Raw genomic sequence first — 15,600 nt, 5'->3', positions numbered from 1 at the left:
CCTTTTCTCTGGAAGAAATCATGGGAATAAATTCTTCAGCAAAGGTTTTCACTGTGCCTTCAACTCCAGCCTGTTAGAGGCCAAATGTTGAGTGGCTGATGCAGAGGCTGACACCCCCCGAGCCCCCCATGCCTTCCCTTCCTCACCCCCGCCCGGCAGCAGCACCCGGGCCCTGTGCTGGGATTGCTGGGGCTGCCATGGGCAGGAGCAGGCAGGGGATGCCCACACCCATTGCCAGACTCATCGGGGGGATTTGGGGGCGCTGGTGAGGGGGAAGGCACTGCGGTATCTACACGGATCCTGCAGCTGGATGAGGAGCAGGAGGAAGCACAGGTGAAACTGTTCTTGTGTGGAGAAACAGAGCATGGGGCTGGGCATTCCTGGCTCGGTGCATCCCCAGCTCCTCCTGCAGCTGATGCCCCAGCCCAGGGCTCAGGACAGGCCACAGTTGGCCTTCCAAAGAGGAGAATGCCTTTCTCCAGGTCAGAGGATATCAGCCTATTAATAGCTGCTGACATGCCGGGCTGGAGATTGTTTGTCAGCCTGGGGACAGGCACGGAGCTGGGCTGGAGCAGCTCTCCCACAAAGGGCACAGAGAGCATCCTGGGCACCGTGCCCATGCTCTGCCAAGGTGGGGTTTAATGTCACAAAGCAATGTTTTGGGATCCTCAAGTACCTCAGTGATGCAGCCACATCCTGGGAAATGCTCTTTGCTCTCTCCCGGGGTGCTGAGCAGGGCCAGGCTAAGCAAGGGGGCAGGAGCAGCATCAGAAACATTCCAGGGAGGTCTGAGTAATTCTGGTGCCTTTTGCAACACAGGGGGCAATGACCAGGCTGGCAGAGGCTGAATCCAGAGGCTCCCTAGGCTGCCTCTCTGCTGCTGGGAGGGAGCCAGGCCGGGAGCAGCTGCTGCCCCCACAGCTCCAAGGGAAAGGATGGGGCTCCCAGTTTGGTTCTTGGAGTGTTTGTATAACTCAAGCCCCAGAAATAGAGCTGAAGGAATCTGGTCCCCCACTGCTGAGGGGCTGCTGTGGGAACAGAGTGCAGCTGAGTTAGCAGCAGGGTGCCATTCACAGGCACACACTGCTGAAGCCAGCACTGCACCCAGAGCTGAGGCACCTCCCTGGGAAAACGTGGGAGTGCTTTGTGCCAGAGTCAGGCCCTGGTCCCCTGTGAGCCATCACAGCCTCGAGCCAGGGATCAGGGCACGGCGTTTCTCTGGCTGGGGAAGCTCCTGGCTCCTGCTGGCATGCCTTGGGCTCGCTGCAGCTGCTGCCAGCTGGCCCTGACACGTGGCAGCTGCATGCCCACTGCTCCAGGGACCTCCTTGCAACAGCCCCCTGCCATGGCACTGCCCTGACCCTCCCTGCACAGGGCATGGGGAAGCCTCCCCAGCTGCCCATGCCCACACCACCCATCACCTCCAACAGCTCTCCAGTGCTCCACCAGGCATGGGGCTGGCCCTGTGCCCCATCCCAGTCTTGTCCCTGCTCTGGTCCCTTCTCCAGGTCACTGCATATGGGAAAAACACCCTAATGAACAACTTGAATAACAAAAACAGGCAGGGAACCTGCTGCCTGCAAGAGGGACGACAAACCCCTCCTCCCAAACCTGCAGGACACATCTGTGCTCCCTGAGCTGGGGCTTCACAACCAGCCAGGGGCTACCAAAGCAGAGCACAGCCTCAGGAGCTCCTGCACAGGCAGGAGGGTTTGTCTCTGACTGCTGCTGCATTTGTAAGGAAAAGGTCATAAAAACATCATTGCAATTGGCTGAGTCATCAATCTACAGCAGAAACTCCCAAGGTCTGAAGAGAGCTGGAGAAGATCTGCACAGGAGGAATTCAATGTGCCTGGTTGGTGTTACACGGGGCTGGGAATGCTCTGGGAACGGGGAGCCCTGTGGGCTCTCTAGGTACAGGCACCTGGTGCCAAATCCCTTGTGCTTGGCATGGACAGTGGGAACAGTTTGGGAAGATAACCCCCACGGAGCTGAGATTTACTCCTCTCAAATGACCCAAGCATGGCAGATCCCTGGTGGCACATGCCCAGCTGGAACAGGCACCACTGCCCCCTGCCCTGCCATGGGGACAGCCCCATATCCCCCCAGGGGAACAGCTCCTGTGTGCTTTCAGCAGGGCAGGGCAGGAGCAGCTGAGCCTGGCTGCTCCTGGAGCAGTGGAACAGGGCTGCTGCCCAGGGCACAGCTCAGCCCAGGCATGGCACTGCCCAGCCTGGGATCCCCCTGGGCAGCATCACCCCAAAGCTCTGGTGATGTCCCTGCCTTGCCAGGCTCCCCTCCTGCCATGGAGGCTCCTGGAGGCCTCTGGGCAGCAGCAGCCCCAGCTGGAGATGCTGATGGTGCTCCCACACTGGCAGAAAGCTGAGAACCATCCCTGAGAGAGGAAAGGGAAAAGGAGGAGCAGGTCAGAGGCTGCTGCAGTGACCATGGCAGAGCATGGGGACCAGGGGAGAGAAAATGAAGGGCAGAGCTGCTCCCATGTGGTGTCAGCTCATCTGCTGATGTAAGGATTTGCCCAGCTCTGCAGAGACAAGCTGCAGCAGAGGCTGTGGGAAGACAGTTCTGCTGCTTTGCTCACCTGCAAGATCAATTATGAGCCAGCCATCCTCCTCCTCCTCTTCCTCCACAAAGGGTTTGGGCTCCTCCAGGCCCTCTGGCGTGCTGCTGTCACTGAAGAAGAGGCTGGTGAGACGCTGAAACATGGTGGGGAGCAGTCCAGCAGGATGGGCAGGGAGATAGAGCTACTGCTGAGCACCAGCTCCCAGGCACCGACAGGAGAGATGGGCAGGGAGGGGAGAAAGAGCCCTCGGGGTGTCAGTGACAGAGAGGTTTGGCTGCCACAGGAATCACAGCTGAGCAGTGTGCAGTGCAATTGAGAGGTGCTTCACTTGGCTTCAGTGCAAAGGCCTGGAACAGGGAGAGAAAAAGGAACAGCACATTAAAACAGGCTGGTAGTGTGGCCCTCTGCATCCCAGGGGCTCAGGTGGGATCAAGGGGACAGCAAAAGGTGCCCCTGGCACCGATCTGTGCCATGGCTGTCCCAGCTGGTGCTGTATCTGAAGCAGCCCTGGGCGCCTGTGCCCTGCAGCGCCCACCTGCACCAAGCCCCATCCTCATGGCTGGGGGGTCCCAGGAGACCCAGGCCCAGGAGCTGGCAGGGACAGAGCACACAGTGTCCCTAGGCCAGGCGGGGACATGCCAAGCTCCTGGCAGCAGGCAGGACGAGGACAGCACTGTCACAGAATCCCACACTGGTTTGGACTGGGAGGGACCTTGAAGTCCCATCTCATCCCACCCCCTGCCCTGGCAGGGACACCTCCCACTGTCCCAGGTGCTCCCAGCCCTGCCCAGCCTGGCCTTGGGCACTGCCAGGGACCCAGGGGCAGCCCCAGCTGCTCTGGGCACCCTGTGCCAGGGCCTGCCCACCCTCACAGGGAACAATTCCTTTCCAATATCCCATCTAACCCTGCCTGCTGGGAGTGGGAAACCATTCCCTGTGTCCTGTCACTCCAGGCTCCTTTTCAAAGTCCCTTTCCAGATCTCTCAGAGCCCCTTTAGGCAATGTAAGGAGCTCCAAGGTCTCCCTGGAGCCTCCTCTCCTCCAGGTGAGCACCCCCAGCTCTCCCAGCCTGTCCCAGAGCAGAGGGCTCCAGCCCTTGCAGCATCTTTGTGGCCTCTCCTGGACTCAGTGCAGCAGCTCCACATCCTTTTGGTGCTGGGTCAGCTCTGCAGGTGGGGTCTCACCTGAGAGGGGCAGAATCCCCCCCCCATCTGGTGCCCACGCTGTGGGGACAAGCCCAGGATGCTGCTGCCTCTCTGGGCTGCCAGCACACGCTGTTGTTCACACCCAGCCTCTCATCCCAGCCCTCTGCGTGTCTCTGCTTCCCCTCTGCTCAGCTGATCACTGTTTTATGCCTGGTGTGAACAATGCCAATTTTATGATTGGCTTTTTGCAAATATTAAAGTGAATATTATATGTGTTGTGTTAGAAAGTTATGCTGGATTAATTCTCTTAAGTAGTGTGTTAAATATAGTTTTAAGTTATAAAAAATGTTAAAATAGAAACTATGCTATGTAAGATACTTTTTTAAAGAAAGGACTGGCACCAGATAGCAGCCACAGGACATCTGAATCTTTCAGAGAAAAAGAATTTATTGCTCTCTTATCAGAAGAAACGAACTTCTTCCCACCTCAAAGGCGTTGTCAGGATTCAGAGGAAGAAGCTGACACTGCCCAGACAGAATCCTGTGTTTGAATGGAATTTATGCATTATGTATGAAGTGTATGAATATGCAACAGGCTGTTGCTTTTAAGAGTTAATCCTTTGTTAATGTGGGTCCTTTTTTGGGCTTGTGCTGCCCAGAAAGAGGTACCCAGACTATCCATAACTCTTTGTTTCTATTGTCTCATATTGTCCTAATTCAAATTGTCCAAATTATTATTATTCTAATTTTATTACTATTTTTATAACCATTTTATTACTATTAAACTTTTAAAATTTTAAAAACAAGTGATTGGCGTTTTTCACACCTGGGAAAGCAGTGTGAGCTCCCCCCTCCAGCGTGGGGGGAGCTCAGCACTTATTCATTTCATTGATGTCTGCCAAGCTCCTGGCACGGCACAGGAGGGGCAGCCAGAAGGTGCAGAGTATTATTTGTGTGTTATTTGTGTGCCTCTCAGTGCAGAGACATTAAAAGGGCATGAAAAGGCCACAAAATGCCAGCAGGAGCTCAGTGCAGTGCGAGGGCCAGCTGGGTGCTGCCGTGCTTGGCACACTGAGGTGGGTGCATTGAAAGGGTCAGTCCCCACCTCAAGGCCAAGCCCAGGTCAGGACCAAGGGGCCATGGAGCTCGAGGGATGCTGCCCCCAGGGAATGTCCATGTGCTGCAGGCAGTGTGCCATGGGAAGGGTCCAGGGGCACCACGTGCCCATGCACACCCCAGCCCTCCAGCAGGAGAAGTCCTTGCTCAGCCCTGCTGCCCCCTGGCCTCCCCAGTCCCAGCACCCTGCCAAGCACTGCAGTTCTGGGCCTCAGGCACTCTTTTCATCACCCCTGTGGGATGGAAATGCCTTTTGCAGTCTCTCAGGTGCCTCGGGAGGAACAACATGTGCTCTACAACACAGAAAATGAGAAACCAAAGGAGCCTTCTTCTCCAGGGCTGGGATTCCCTGGAGCTCAGGGCTCTGCTCTCAGACACTTCCAGCTGCAGAAGCAGTGATGGAGCATGAGGCAGCCCTGGCACAGCCAGCTCCCCCTCCCTGGCATGGCAGGGCAGCAGGGGGACACCATCTGTCCCCAGAGCAGGTCCTGGTGACTCCCATTGCCCCAGGGGCACAAGGCAGCCCATGAGCCACAGCCCTGCCCCTGCAGAGCTCAGGGCTCCAGCCCAGCTCCCCACCCACTCTGGGATGCTCAGCTGAGGCTCGTGGAGACTCACCAGGAGGAACAGGAGGTCAGGGAGGATGTGATGGTGTTCACAGGGGTTCTTGGATGAGGGCAGAGATGAGGATTTGACTCCATGTTTCAGAAGGCTGATTTATTATTTTATGATATACATTACATTAAAACTATACTAAAAGAATAGAAGAAAAGGTTCTCATCAGAGGGCTAGCTAATAATAAAAAGGAATGATAACAAAGGCTTGTGGCTCAGACAGAGTCTGAGCCAGCTGACTGTGATTGGCCATTAATTACAAACAACCACATGAGACCAATCACAGATACACCTGTTGCATTCCACAGCAGCAGATAACCATTGTTTACTATTTGTTCCTGAGGCCTCTCAGCTTCTCAGGAGGAAAAATCCTAAGAAAAGGATTTTTCAGAAAAAGATGTCTGCAACAGGAGGAGACTCTGCTCTGTGTCCTGAGAGGGTCCCTGGCTTCCCCTGCAGGCACTGAGCAGGGAGGGGTTGGGCACTGAGGCATGGCAGAGGGGTTTCTCTGAGCCCACAGCCCCCAGGGCCAGGCTGGGACCCTGCAGTGCCATCAGTGAAATCAGCAGACACCCCCTGCCCCTGGATCACCAAAGCACATCCAGGTAAGTCAGGGAACACCCCACAGAGGGGCTGGTGCCCAGCTGGGCCCTGGCTGCACTCCGGTGTGCTCCACTCCCAGCTCACAGGGTGCCCACGTGCCCCAGGAGCAGCTCAGGCTGGCAAAGGCCACCCTGGCAGCCCCGAGCGTGGGGTGGCCTCAGCACCAGCCCAGCCTGGAAACCTGGCACCTGCCTGAGCACTCACCTAGGCAGCAAACACCTTTTAATATGACATGAATATTAATTATTTCAGATGTTTATTAAATATCTAATTGTGGCAGAAACTCCACAGCCCCCAGGCTCCTGCTGGTGATGTCCCAGAGTCTCCCATTGTTTGCTGCCCCCCAGGTGCCCGGGCAGGACAGGCCAGGGCAGGCACAGGGGTCACAGGGGGTCACTGGGGGGTCACTGGGGGGTCAGTGTGAGGCCAGCAGTGGGCTCATGGCTCATGTGCTCATTGAGCTGGGGCAGTGCCAGGCTGGCAGAAGGGCTGAGCCAAAGCTGAGCCCATGGCCAGCAGGGAGGTCCTCAGGGTGACACAGTGGGGCTGGGGACAGCAGGGTCCCCTGTGCTGTGCCCAAGCCCACCAGACCAGGAGGACACTGGCAATGCTCTCAGTGTCACCTTTGTCCCTGCCCAGAACTGGATGTCACCCAATGGCAGAGCTGGGGACAGGGTCTGGCACACAGGGACAGGGGCAGAGAGTGGCCCCAGTTTGGCTGCCAGGGCAGGGTCACCCAGAAAAGCTCCCAAGCAGGCAGCACAGGGCAGGGCTGGGGCAGGCAGGGATTGTCCCTAAGACAGCCTGGAATGTCTGGCTGCAGCGAGGGCTTCCCATGCTCTGCAGCCTTGGCTCTGGGAGCCCCTGCCAGGGGCTCACCCACCTGCAAGCTCAAGGTCAAATGGCCACAGACACAGTCAGAAACCTTTAGTTTTCCTTTGTTAAATGATGATATTTTAGTTTTCCTTTGTTAAATGACAATATTTTAGTTTTTCTTTGTTAAATGATGATAAAAGTTTTCACAGGACAGCAGGAAAGCTGCTCCCCCAGGAACAGCTCAGAACATCTGCCTGCTCAGGGACTGCTCCCCAGAAAATCACAGCAAGGGAAGTGAGGTACCTCGATTCCTCAGTTCACCCCAACCCAGGGGTAATTTGTTTTTTCTGAGGACACAACAGACACCATTATTTTTGATTGTCCTCTCTCCCAAATGTAACTTCTTAAGTTAAGGCACAGGGGCTCACAGGCAGCTGCCATAGCTGTGGAGGAAGTGGGAGAGAACTAAAAGTTTCCCTAAGCGCAAAACTTGAAATGGATCATTTTAAAGGATCATTCCTCAAAGAACTCAAGTAAGTCTCCAGCTGCCACCCTCCCCAAGCCAGGGAATGTGGGGCCTGCAAGAGACTGTGCCACGGGTGGGCTACAATGGCAGGACCTGCCCCAGGGTGGTGCCCAGGGAGCTGCAGGAAGCTCCTGGCAAAGCTTTCAGGACCAAACCTGCAGGGTGAAGGCAGGAGTGAGGCCAAAATGCAGGCAAGGGCCAAAATGAGCACTAATCCTCCCCCCCACTTTACCCTGTCTCTGAGAACCTCAGGTTGAAGCAGCAGAATGAAGCTCCATGGCTCTCAGCAGCTGTGGGGCTGGCACTGAGCTGTGTGGGGCAGTCGGCTCAGGGTTTGGGGCACCCAGAGGGTCCTGGGCAGGCTGGGGGAGCTCACAGGAACTTCATGGAGCTCAGCCAGGCCAAGGGCAGGTCCTGCACCTGGGGCAGCCCCAGCACAGCACAGGCTGGGAATGGCTGCGTGGGGAGCAGCCCTGGGACAAGGACTTGGGGGTGCTGCTGGTGACAAACTGGATGTGACCTGGCCATGGGCACTGGCAGCCCAGGAACCAACCCTGCCCTGGCTGATCCCACAGCGTGGGCAGAGGTCAGGGGGGATTCTGCCCCTCTGCCCACCCAGGTGAGACCCCACCTGCAGAGCTGCCCCAGCCCTGGGGGCCCAGCACCAGAAGGATGTGGAGCTGCTGCACAGAGTCCAGGAGAGGCCACAAAGATGCTGCAAGGGCTGGAGCCCTCTGCTCTGGGACAGGCTGGCAGAGCTGGGGGCATTCACTCGGAGAAGAGGAGGCTTCAGGAACACCTTGGAGCCCCTCCCAGTGCCTAAAGGGGCTCCAGGAAAGCTGGAGAGGAACTGGGGATATGGGATGGAGGGACAGGACACAGGGAATGGCTTCCCACTGCCAGAGGGCAGGGTCAGATGGGATACTGGGGAGAAGATTTTCCCTGTGAGGGTGGGCAGGCCCTGGCACAGCGTGCTCAGAGCAGCTGTGGCTGCCCCTGGATCCCTGGCAGTGCCCAAGTCCAGGCTGGATGGGTTTGGAGCAGCCTGGGACAGTGGGAGGTGTCCCTGCCATGGCAGGGGGTGGGATGAGATGCTCTGTAAGGTCCCTCCCAACCCCAAGCAGTCTGTGAGTCTGCACTCTCCCACCCCCATAGAAGAGAGCAGCTCCTGGCCTAGGTGACCCTCCAGGCCCTCCCTGGCAGCCACCAAGCTCATCCATCAGCTCATTGCAGAGGGCTTGGGTGACCTCCCAGCCCTTCACAAGACCAGAGGCTCCTTGGCCAACTCCTGCCCAGTGAGATGTCCCCGTGCCACCTCCATCCCTGCACGTTCCAAGCACTTCTCTCTGGAGCAGCCAGCAGCACATCAAGCCCTGAAGTTTATCCAGGTATCTGGAGGGCCTCTGCTTTCCCTGCAGCAAACATTTTTCCCATTTACACCAGGGCATGGAGGGCTGGCAGCCTCAATGGGAGCTGCAGCACAGGAGGGGCCCGATTGTGTCCCTGACAGGGGACTGAGGTCAATCTGTGCCTGGTCACCAGGCAGAGGCAGTGCCCACAGAGCCAGTCTGGACCAGGAGATGACTTCTCTTCCTCTCAGGTCCCTTCTCCCAGCCCTCCTGTGCCTGCAGGTGCCCCACATCTGCAGGGCAGGTGTGTCCCAGGTGTCCCTGCTCAGGACACAAGGGGACTGCCTGCCTGTGTGCCACACTGCTGGGGCTGAGTGCCCAGAATGCACCCACTGAACTGAGCCCCTGTCCCCTGGCAGAGCTGGGGCACCACCACGGGACAGCTGCCATCCTCCCCAGGCCTGCAAACCAGGCACTGCCAGCACAAGGGCACAGCCCACCAGGGACACTCAAGTTTCTAAGTGAATTATGCCCATCAGAATCCTTCCAGAAAGTCCAACAGCATTTTACAACAAGCCAGAAGGTATTAAAAATATTCAATTTAAAGTGGAAGTAAGGAAACCACAATGCATCAAGTTATTTTTTCCCCTTCAGCAACCTTGACACAATAATTAGTTTTGTGAGTCACCCTGGCTGCAAATAACGTCGGGAGCTGCAACAGGGAGCAGGAGGGCAGCAGGGCCCGGGATGCGCGGGGAGCTCGGGCCGGGAGCTGCAGAGCCCCGCCGGCTCGCACGAGTCCCAGCGGGCAAGGAAACAGCAACTCCCCTTGGAAATGGCACCGGGCTCCGAAAGTTTCCATAAATACCCGGCGGAGGGAGGGATGCTGCGGCAGGGCGGAGCGGAGCGGCCCTCGCTCGGCACAGCTGAGAACACCCCGCAGCCAGGCAGAGGTACAAACCTGGTGCCTTCCTCCAGCCCACTGGGGAAATGGGATTCTCAACCCATTTCACCTAAATTAGACAAGCGTTTCAAAGGCTCGCTGTGCTGCTTGCAGGAAAATCCTAATCCTGGCACAGAAACACAAATCGCAGAAGGGGACCCGGCAGCTGGGCAGCCCAGGGGAGCTCAGCCCATCAGCCCAGAAATGCCCAGTGAATCATCCCTGGGCTGTCCCCAGCCCTCCCCACCAAGGGAGGGACCAGAGCTGGCAGGGACCTGCCTGGCACAGCTTGGTGGGGCTGAATTAACGCTGAATTAAGTCCCACAACTACTGTGCTCCAGCTGATCCCACTGATGGATTGCCTTGGGGGAGCCCTGGGCACAGGGCAGAGCTGCACCCTGAGGTGCTGCCAGCACGGACAGACTGATTCCAGCAAAACAGAGGCTGAGGCTGAGCCAGAGCCTCTTCCATGGCAGATCAGGGAGGTAGAGGGGGGGAAGGCAGACAGCAGTTTGAAAAATCCCAAAAAACTCTTCATCATGACACTTCTTATTAATGGCAGACCAAGACAGGACCTAGAAGGGCTTTCCTCAGCCAATCCAGGGTCTCAGCTGGGACTAGAGCTCCCACATGCTCCTCCAGATCCTGCCTGAAGGAGGGGGACCCTGCAGGATGAGGAGATGTTTCTCCTGGAGCTGCTCTCTGCACTCACAGCAGCTCCTCTGTCACTGCTGCACGAAGGTCCTTACCCCAAGGGCAAATGTGACCTCGTGCTGCTGGATATCAACACACACAGTGCTGGCAAATCTGCCAGGGGCTGGCAGGATCTTGGAAATTTTAGATTTGCCATGAGCCACGCTGTGAAATTTTAGAGCTTTCCTCTCTGGGATGCGCTGAGTGAAGCATCCCGAGGAGTGGAGCATCCCGAGGAGCTGGGAGGCAGGGAGGGAGGGGAGCAGGGAGGGAGGGGAGCAGCCCAGCCTCACACCCTCCCCAAACCACAGACCTGAGCAGAACCTGGAGCACTGCACTCCCACACCACAGGAACCCCGAGCTCCTGCAGCTCCCCCAAGGCCACTCAGGGCTCCCTCGCTGTGCAGTCAGCATTAAAAACCCCTCAGATACAAGGTTGTGTCACAGGCTTTTCCAGCCTAATTACAAGCAGGTGTTACCATTTTATTACCTGGGGAAAAACTTCTCTGTTTTTCCTTTTTTGTTCCTGCAGATAAGCAGCAGTTTGAACAAGTTCCCAACGGTGGCAGTGAGCTACAGCAGACAGCTTTTGTCTTTTTTTGTGGCAGGTTTGTTGTTTGAGGGGGGAGAAGGGGGGTATTTTGGGAGGAGGAAATGTAAAATGAGAGGAAAGATTTATTTTAGAGAAAAACAACACAGTTCTTGGCACTCTGTAGATTAAGTCTGGTGGGAAAGGAGGTCCAGCACAGTCCTGTACCAGAGCCCAACACCTGTTTCTGGGAGGGTTTCTGGGATTGTTTCCTACCCCAGCAAAACCTTGGCCAAACAAACAACAGCACTTGGCACCTGCCCAGCTCAGCCCTCGTTGGTGCTGCTTCAGCACTGGCTATTGCTGGGCTCAAGGGGGTTTAATCCACTATTTTGGGGTGCCAGGGTGCACTCTTTGCTCAGGTGCTCTCAGCAGGGCTGTAGCTCCCCTGTACAAATATGTATGTTTATGTGCATAAAAGAATTACAAGAGCAAAAATGCCCTTTTTAACCTGCTTTTACACTCCACAAAGTCCAAGTTTTTCCACAATGAGTCCCCCTAGATGGGAGCAGGATTAGTTTACAGGGCCTGCCAGGCTCAGCCAAGCTGAGGTGAGAGACATGAAATCCAGAGGAAAGCTGCCCATTTAGGATTTATGACTTTTGTGAGCTGTCCCAAAGGAGGGACAGCAATAGCAGAGGGAGATGCAGTGTTTGGTACCTGAGGGACCCATCCTGGGATGTGGGGGAGTTGCCCCACGGCACAAACCTCAGCCAAGCACTGCCAGCACCTCCCCTTCCACACGCAGCCCCTGACCGGGCAGCACAACCAAACTCCACAAAAACATCAAAGCATCTGAATCTCTTAAAACCTGGGGGGTTTACAAAGACAATCGACATCTAAAGACAGAGGGATCTAAATCCAAAGCACCAAGGATATCCTGGAAATAAGTTAAATAGATAATACTTTGTGTTATAGATTTACATCTATTTACATTCTTTACACAAATTTATTTCATATAGCATACTATATATGCTGTATTTTATACCGTTTATAACATACAGAATAGGAAGATGTCCCTCCCAGGACACCCCCCCCAGGGGGTTGGAACGAGATGATTTTTACGGTCACACCCAAACCGAGTCATTCTGTGATTCCATGACATATTTCATACATTGACACACACTTATATTTATATTTTCACATTCCTTTTCCAAACCGCCACGTTTCGCACCCGGAGCGCGTCTAAACATCACGGGGAGAGCCACATGCCCGCTTCCTGCCGAGAACAGCCCCACAGCGGCGGGCCCGGGGGCAGCCCCGCGTGCCCACGGCGGGCAATGCCCGGTGCCAGCACGGCCCCGGCCCGGCCCGGCCCGGCCCGCGCGGGGGTCACGGCGGGACACGGGGGAGCGCTCTGACGTCTCAATGTCAAATGCAAATGAGGCAACGTCACCGCAGCGCAGCCAATGGCAGCGGGGAACGACCGCCAATCTTAATCCGGTGAAGAAGAAACAAACAACGGGCGCGGGGGGGCCGCAGCCCAGGGGTCCCGGGCCGCCCCCGCCCCCGCCGGGCGCTCCCCGCCCGGGCCGTGCGGGCCCGCAAAGCCCCGGCCCGGCCCCGGCCCTGACCCCGTCCCGCGGGCACTCACCGGCCCTGCGTGTCCCGGGCGGCGGCAGGCGCTGAGGTAGTGCCGGTGCGGTGTGTGTGTGCCGGTGCTGCGTGTCCCGGTGCCGCTGTGCGTCGGTATCCGTGCCCGTCCCGGTGCCGGTGCGGACCCCGCCGTTCTGCCCAGCGCGCGCCGCTCCCCCGCACAAATCGGCACCTTCCGACAGCTGATCGTGACGTCACAAAGCGGCTCCGCCCCCTGGGGCCGCAGCCAATGGGAACGGGCGCAGCGAGGGCGCGGCCCGCCCCGGGGCGGGGCCGGGGGTCCCGTGAGGGGAGCGGGGTCTCGGGGGACGCGAGCGGGCGAGGCCGGGCCGGGCCGGTTCCTCGGGGCAAGGGGTGGCAGAGCCCCGGGCAGGCGGCGGCGAGGGGCTGGGGACTCCCGGGGGAAAGGGAAAGGCTGCAGAGCGCCGGAGTGTTGGGGCAGAGGGAAAGGGCTGAGCCCCCGGCGGTGCGGGGAAAGAGGGGAGCTCCGGCACCGAGATCCAATGGGAACGGGAGGAGGCAGATGGACGGAAATGAAGAGCTGAAGCCACTGAGAAAAAAAAAGCGATAAGAGTCCGGTCCCGCCCGCAGCAGCCGAGGACGCGGGGGGGACAGGAAGGGAGCGGGGGATGTGCTGGCGCTGCCGAAGGGAAGGGACGGAGCCTTGAGGCTTCCCAGACACCCATCCCCTGTCACTGCTGCACTGCACAGCCCTCATCCACTGAGCCAGGCACCCATCCCCTGTCACTGCTGCACGGCCCTCATCCACTGAGCCAGGCACCCATCCCCTGTCACTGCTGCACGGCCCTCATCCACTGAGCCAGACACCCATCCCCTGTCACTGCTGCACTGCCCTCATCCACTGAGCCGCTTCGGACACCAGTGAGGGGCTGGGGCCCAAACCCCTGTAAGTGCCACCCAACCATTACCCACGCGAGGGGATGAGGGGGGTTCGTGAAGAACGGCACAGGAACGTCCCTAGGGGTGTCACAGCCCCCCAGGATGCTTGGCATCCTCAGCATGAGCCGACCGTGGGACCAAAGTTTGGTTTGACCTCGTGCCAAGCTTGTCACAGGGCAGGATATTGTCTGTGTAAAGATAGAACATTTATTAAAACAGTCATTAATGGAGCCGTTTGGGTGTCTGAGTCATGCATGGAACAGTTAGGACTCATCTGGCATCACAGGTGAGAATTCCCCATTGTAAATTCACAAGAGGTAGAATTTAATTGTGTCTTATTCAACACGAGGTCACAAATTAAATAACATTTATTCTTCTGTAATTGAAGGATCTTGCAGAAGAGTGTAAACCATTTTGGGAGGAGAGCTGCCACCCTGCAGAGCTGCCACCCCACTTTACCAGGAGGGGAGCAGAAGCCTGTGAAGCTTGAAAGAGTCCTAAGCAGAAAATGCACTCATTTGGGATGTCCATGGAGGGAATTTTGAGCTGGCCATGGCAGTTTCAGTGAATGCCCGAGGAGCTGAAGTTGCTGAGCACAGAGGGGATGATCTGCAGAAGCCACCAGACATTAGAGCATACTCACACTTGTCCCCCAACCTGGTCCCTGCCTGAAGCCAAGAGCTCCTGCTGCCCAGGAGGTTCATTTTGCTGCTTCTGCTTGTCCTGGTTTCACATGGAGTGATTACAGGATGGCTCCTGCTGGCTGCAGCAGGAGTGCAGAAATTAGCCTTTAATCCTGCTGCCATAGAGGAGGGCATAAATAAATGCAGCAGGATGAATCTTGTCAGGATGAAACATGTTCCAGGGTGAACTGCCCCATTTTTTGTGCTGGCATGTGCCCTAAAGCACAGGTTTAAATGGGACGCCCCTCTCTCCGTTTCTACAGGGATGGGAAATGCTTCAGTCTCTGCTGCACCCTGCCCCGGTGTCCCGCTGCCAAGAGGGGGTGGCAGTCCCCTCCCAGGGCAGCGTGCAGCCCAGTGATTTACTGCTGGACAAGCACAGATGCTGATGAAGAGGAAGGAGTTTCTCCCCAGCCTGAGGCCATCAGCAGTGGCTGCCAGGGGCTGTGGCCAGGGGCTCTGGGCTGGGTGACAGCTGTGCTGTGTGACAGTGGGAAGTGACTTTAATCTTGCTGGCACAGGGAATAGTGGGCAAGAAGCCGTGGTGGCCCAGTCCTCGTGTGCCTACAATCCTGCAGGGCTGAGCTGGGGTTCACATCCCTGTGTCCTCTGTCTGTGCATAGCAAGAGAGACTGGAGGGACCCCCTCTGTCCCCAGGGACAGCAGTGTCTGCTGACACTGAGTAAGGGAAGGGAAACCAGAGTGCCTTCCCTTGGCATCCTGAGCTGGGATGGGGGGACACAAGGCAATGACTCCTGCATGGCCCTGGCCCTCAGGTCGCTGGGAAAGTCACGCTGAGCTGAGCTGCAAGGCCTGGGGTGGCTGTGGCTGGGGAGGATGAGCAAGCAGCTGACTGCACCTCACCTGCCCACAGGTAATGGGGAGTTAAGTGGGGCCCTGTGTGTCACAGCACGAGCCCACCCCAGCAGCTGCCTCAGGCTCTGCTGCTCAGGAGCATAGCTGGAGGCACTCTGTGAGCTTGGGTGACTGCTGAAAATAGGAAGGTGATCACACTGACTTCTGCTTCATGCAGGAGGTTTTGGGAGCAGCGCTGAGAGCCTCTGGCAAGGTGCAGGGCCAGTGTGTAATGCACGTGCTTCATTTCACCCAGCAAATGGCATGCAAAGCAGGCAGGGTGCTCATTATAGAATGGCTTGAGTTGCAAGGGCCCTTAAGGATCACCTAGCTCCAAGCCCCATTTATCCGTCCTTTATTAAAAAGAGAAAAAGTTTCATCCAGCTACCCAAAACTTCTAAAACAATAAGAGAATAGGGAAATAATAGTATGTTTGGATGGTTGCAAACCCCTCCAAGAACACATCTTCAGCATTTGGCATTGACTGAGGAGGTCCCAAGGCACCCTTCCAGCCCCAGCTGCCCACTCTGGTTTCCCTGCAGGTGCCTGGAGTGACCTTGCTGCATCCTGGCATCCTTGCCATGAGTTTTCC

The 15,600-nt window shown here is 56.9% G+C and overlaps 1 protein-coding gene across 2 annotated transcripts in view; it reads right to left on the bottom strand.

Annotated features, from left to right (window-relative positions):
• The window catches only part of TP53INP2 (tumor protein p53 inducible nuclear protein 2), a 28,796-nt gene extending 16,002 nt beyond the window's left edge, over positions 1-12,794 (bottom strand). For both annotated transcript variants that reach the window (XR_012583001.1, XM_074553565.1), the window contains exons 1-2: positions 12,569-12,794; positions 2,600-2,928 (exon numbers count right to left, since the gene is read on the bottom strand). Coding sequence is in view for 1 of the 2 variants with exons in the window: in XM_074553565.1 (XP_074409666.1) it covers positions 2,600-2,723 (124 nt within the window). In the remaining variant the exon portion in view is untranslated. The remainder of the gene's footprint in view (positions 1-2,599; positions 2,929-12,568) is intronic.
• Positions 12,795-15,600: the final 2,806 nt, after the last annotated feature.

This window comes from Zonotrichia albicollis, chromosome 17, assembly GCF_047830755.1.
Source record: "Zonotrichia albicollis isolate bZonAlb1 chromosome 17, bZonAlb1.hap1, whole genome shotgun sequence".
In the NCBI taxonomy this organism is placed as follows: Eukaryota; Metazoa; Chordata; class Aves; order Passeriformes; family Passerellidae; genus Zonotrichia; species Zonotrichia albicollis.
Note: the sequence above shows the minus strand (reverse complement) of the source record. Positions and strands in the feature narration are given on the sequence as shown.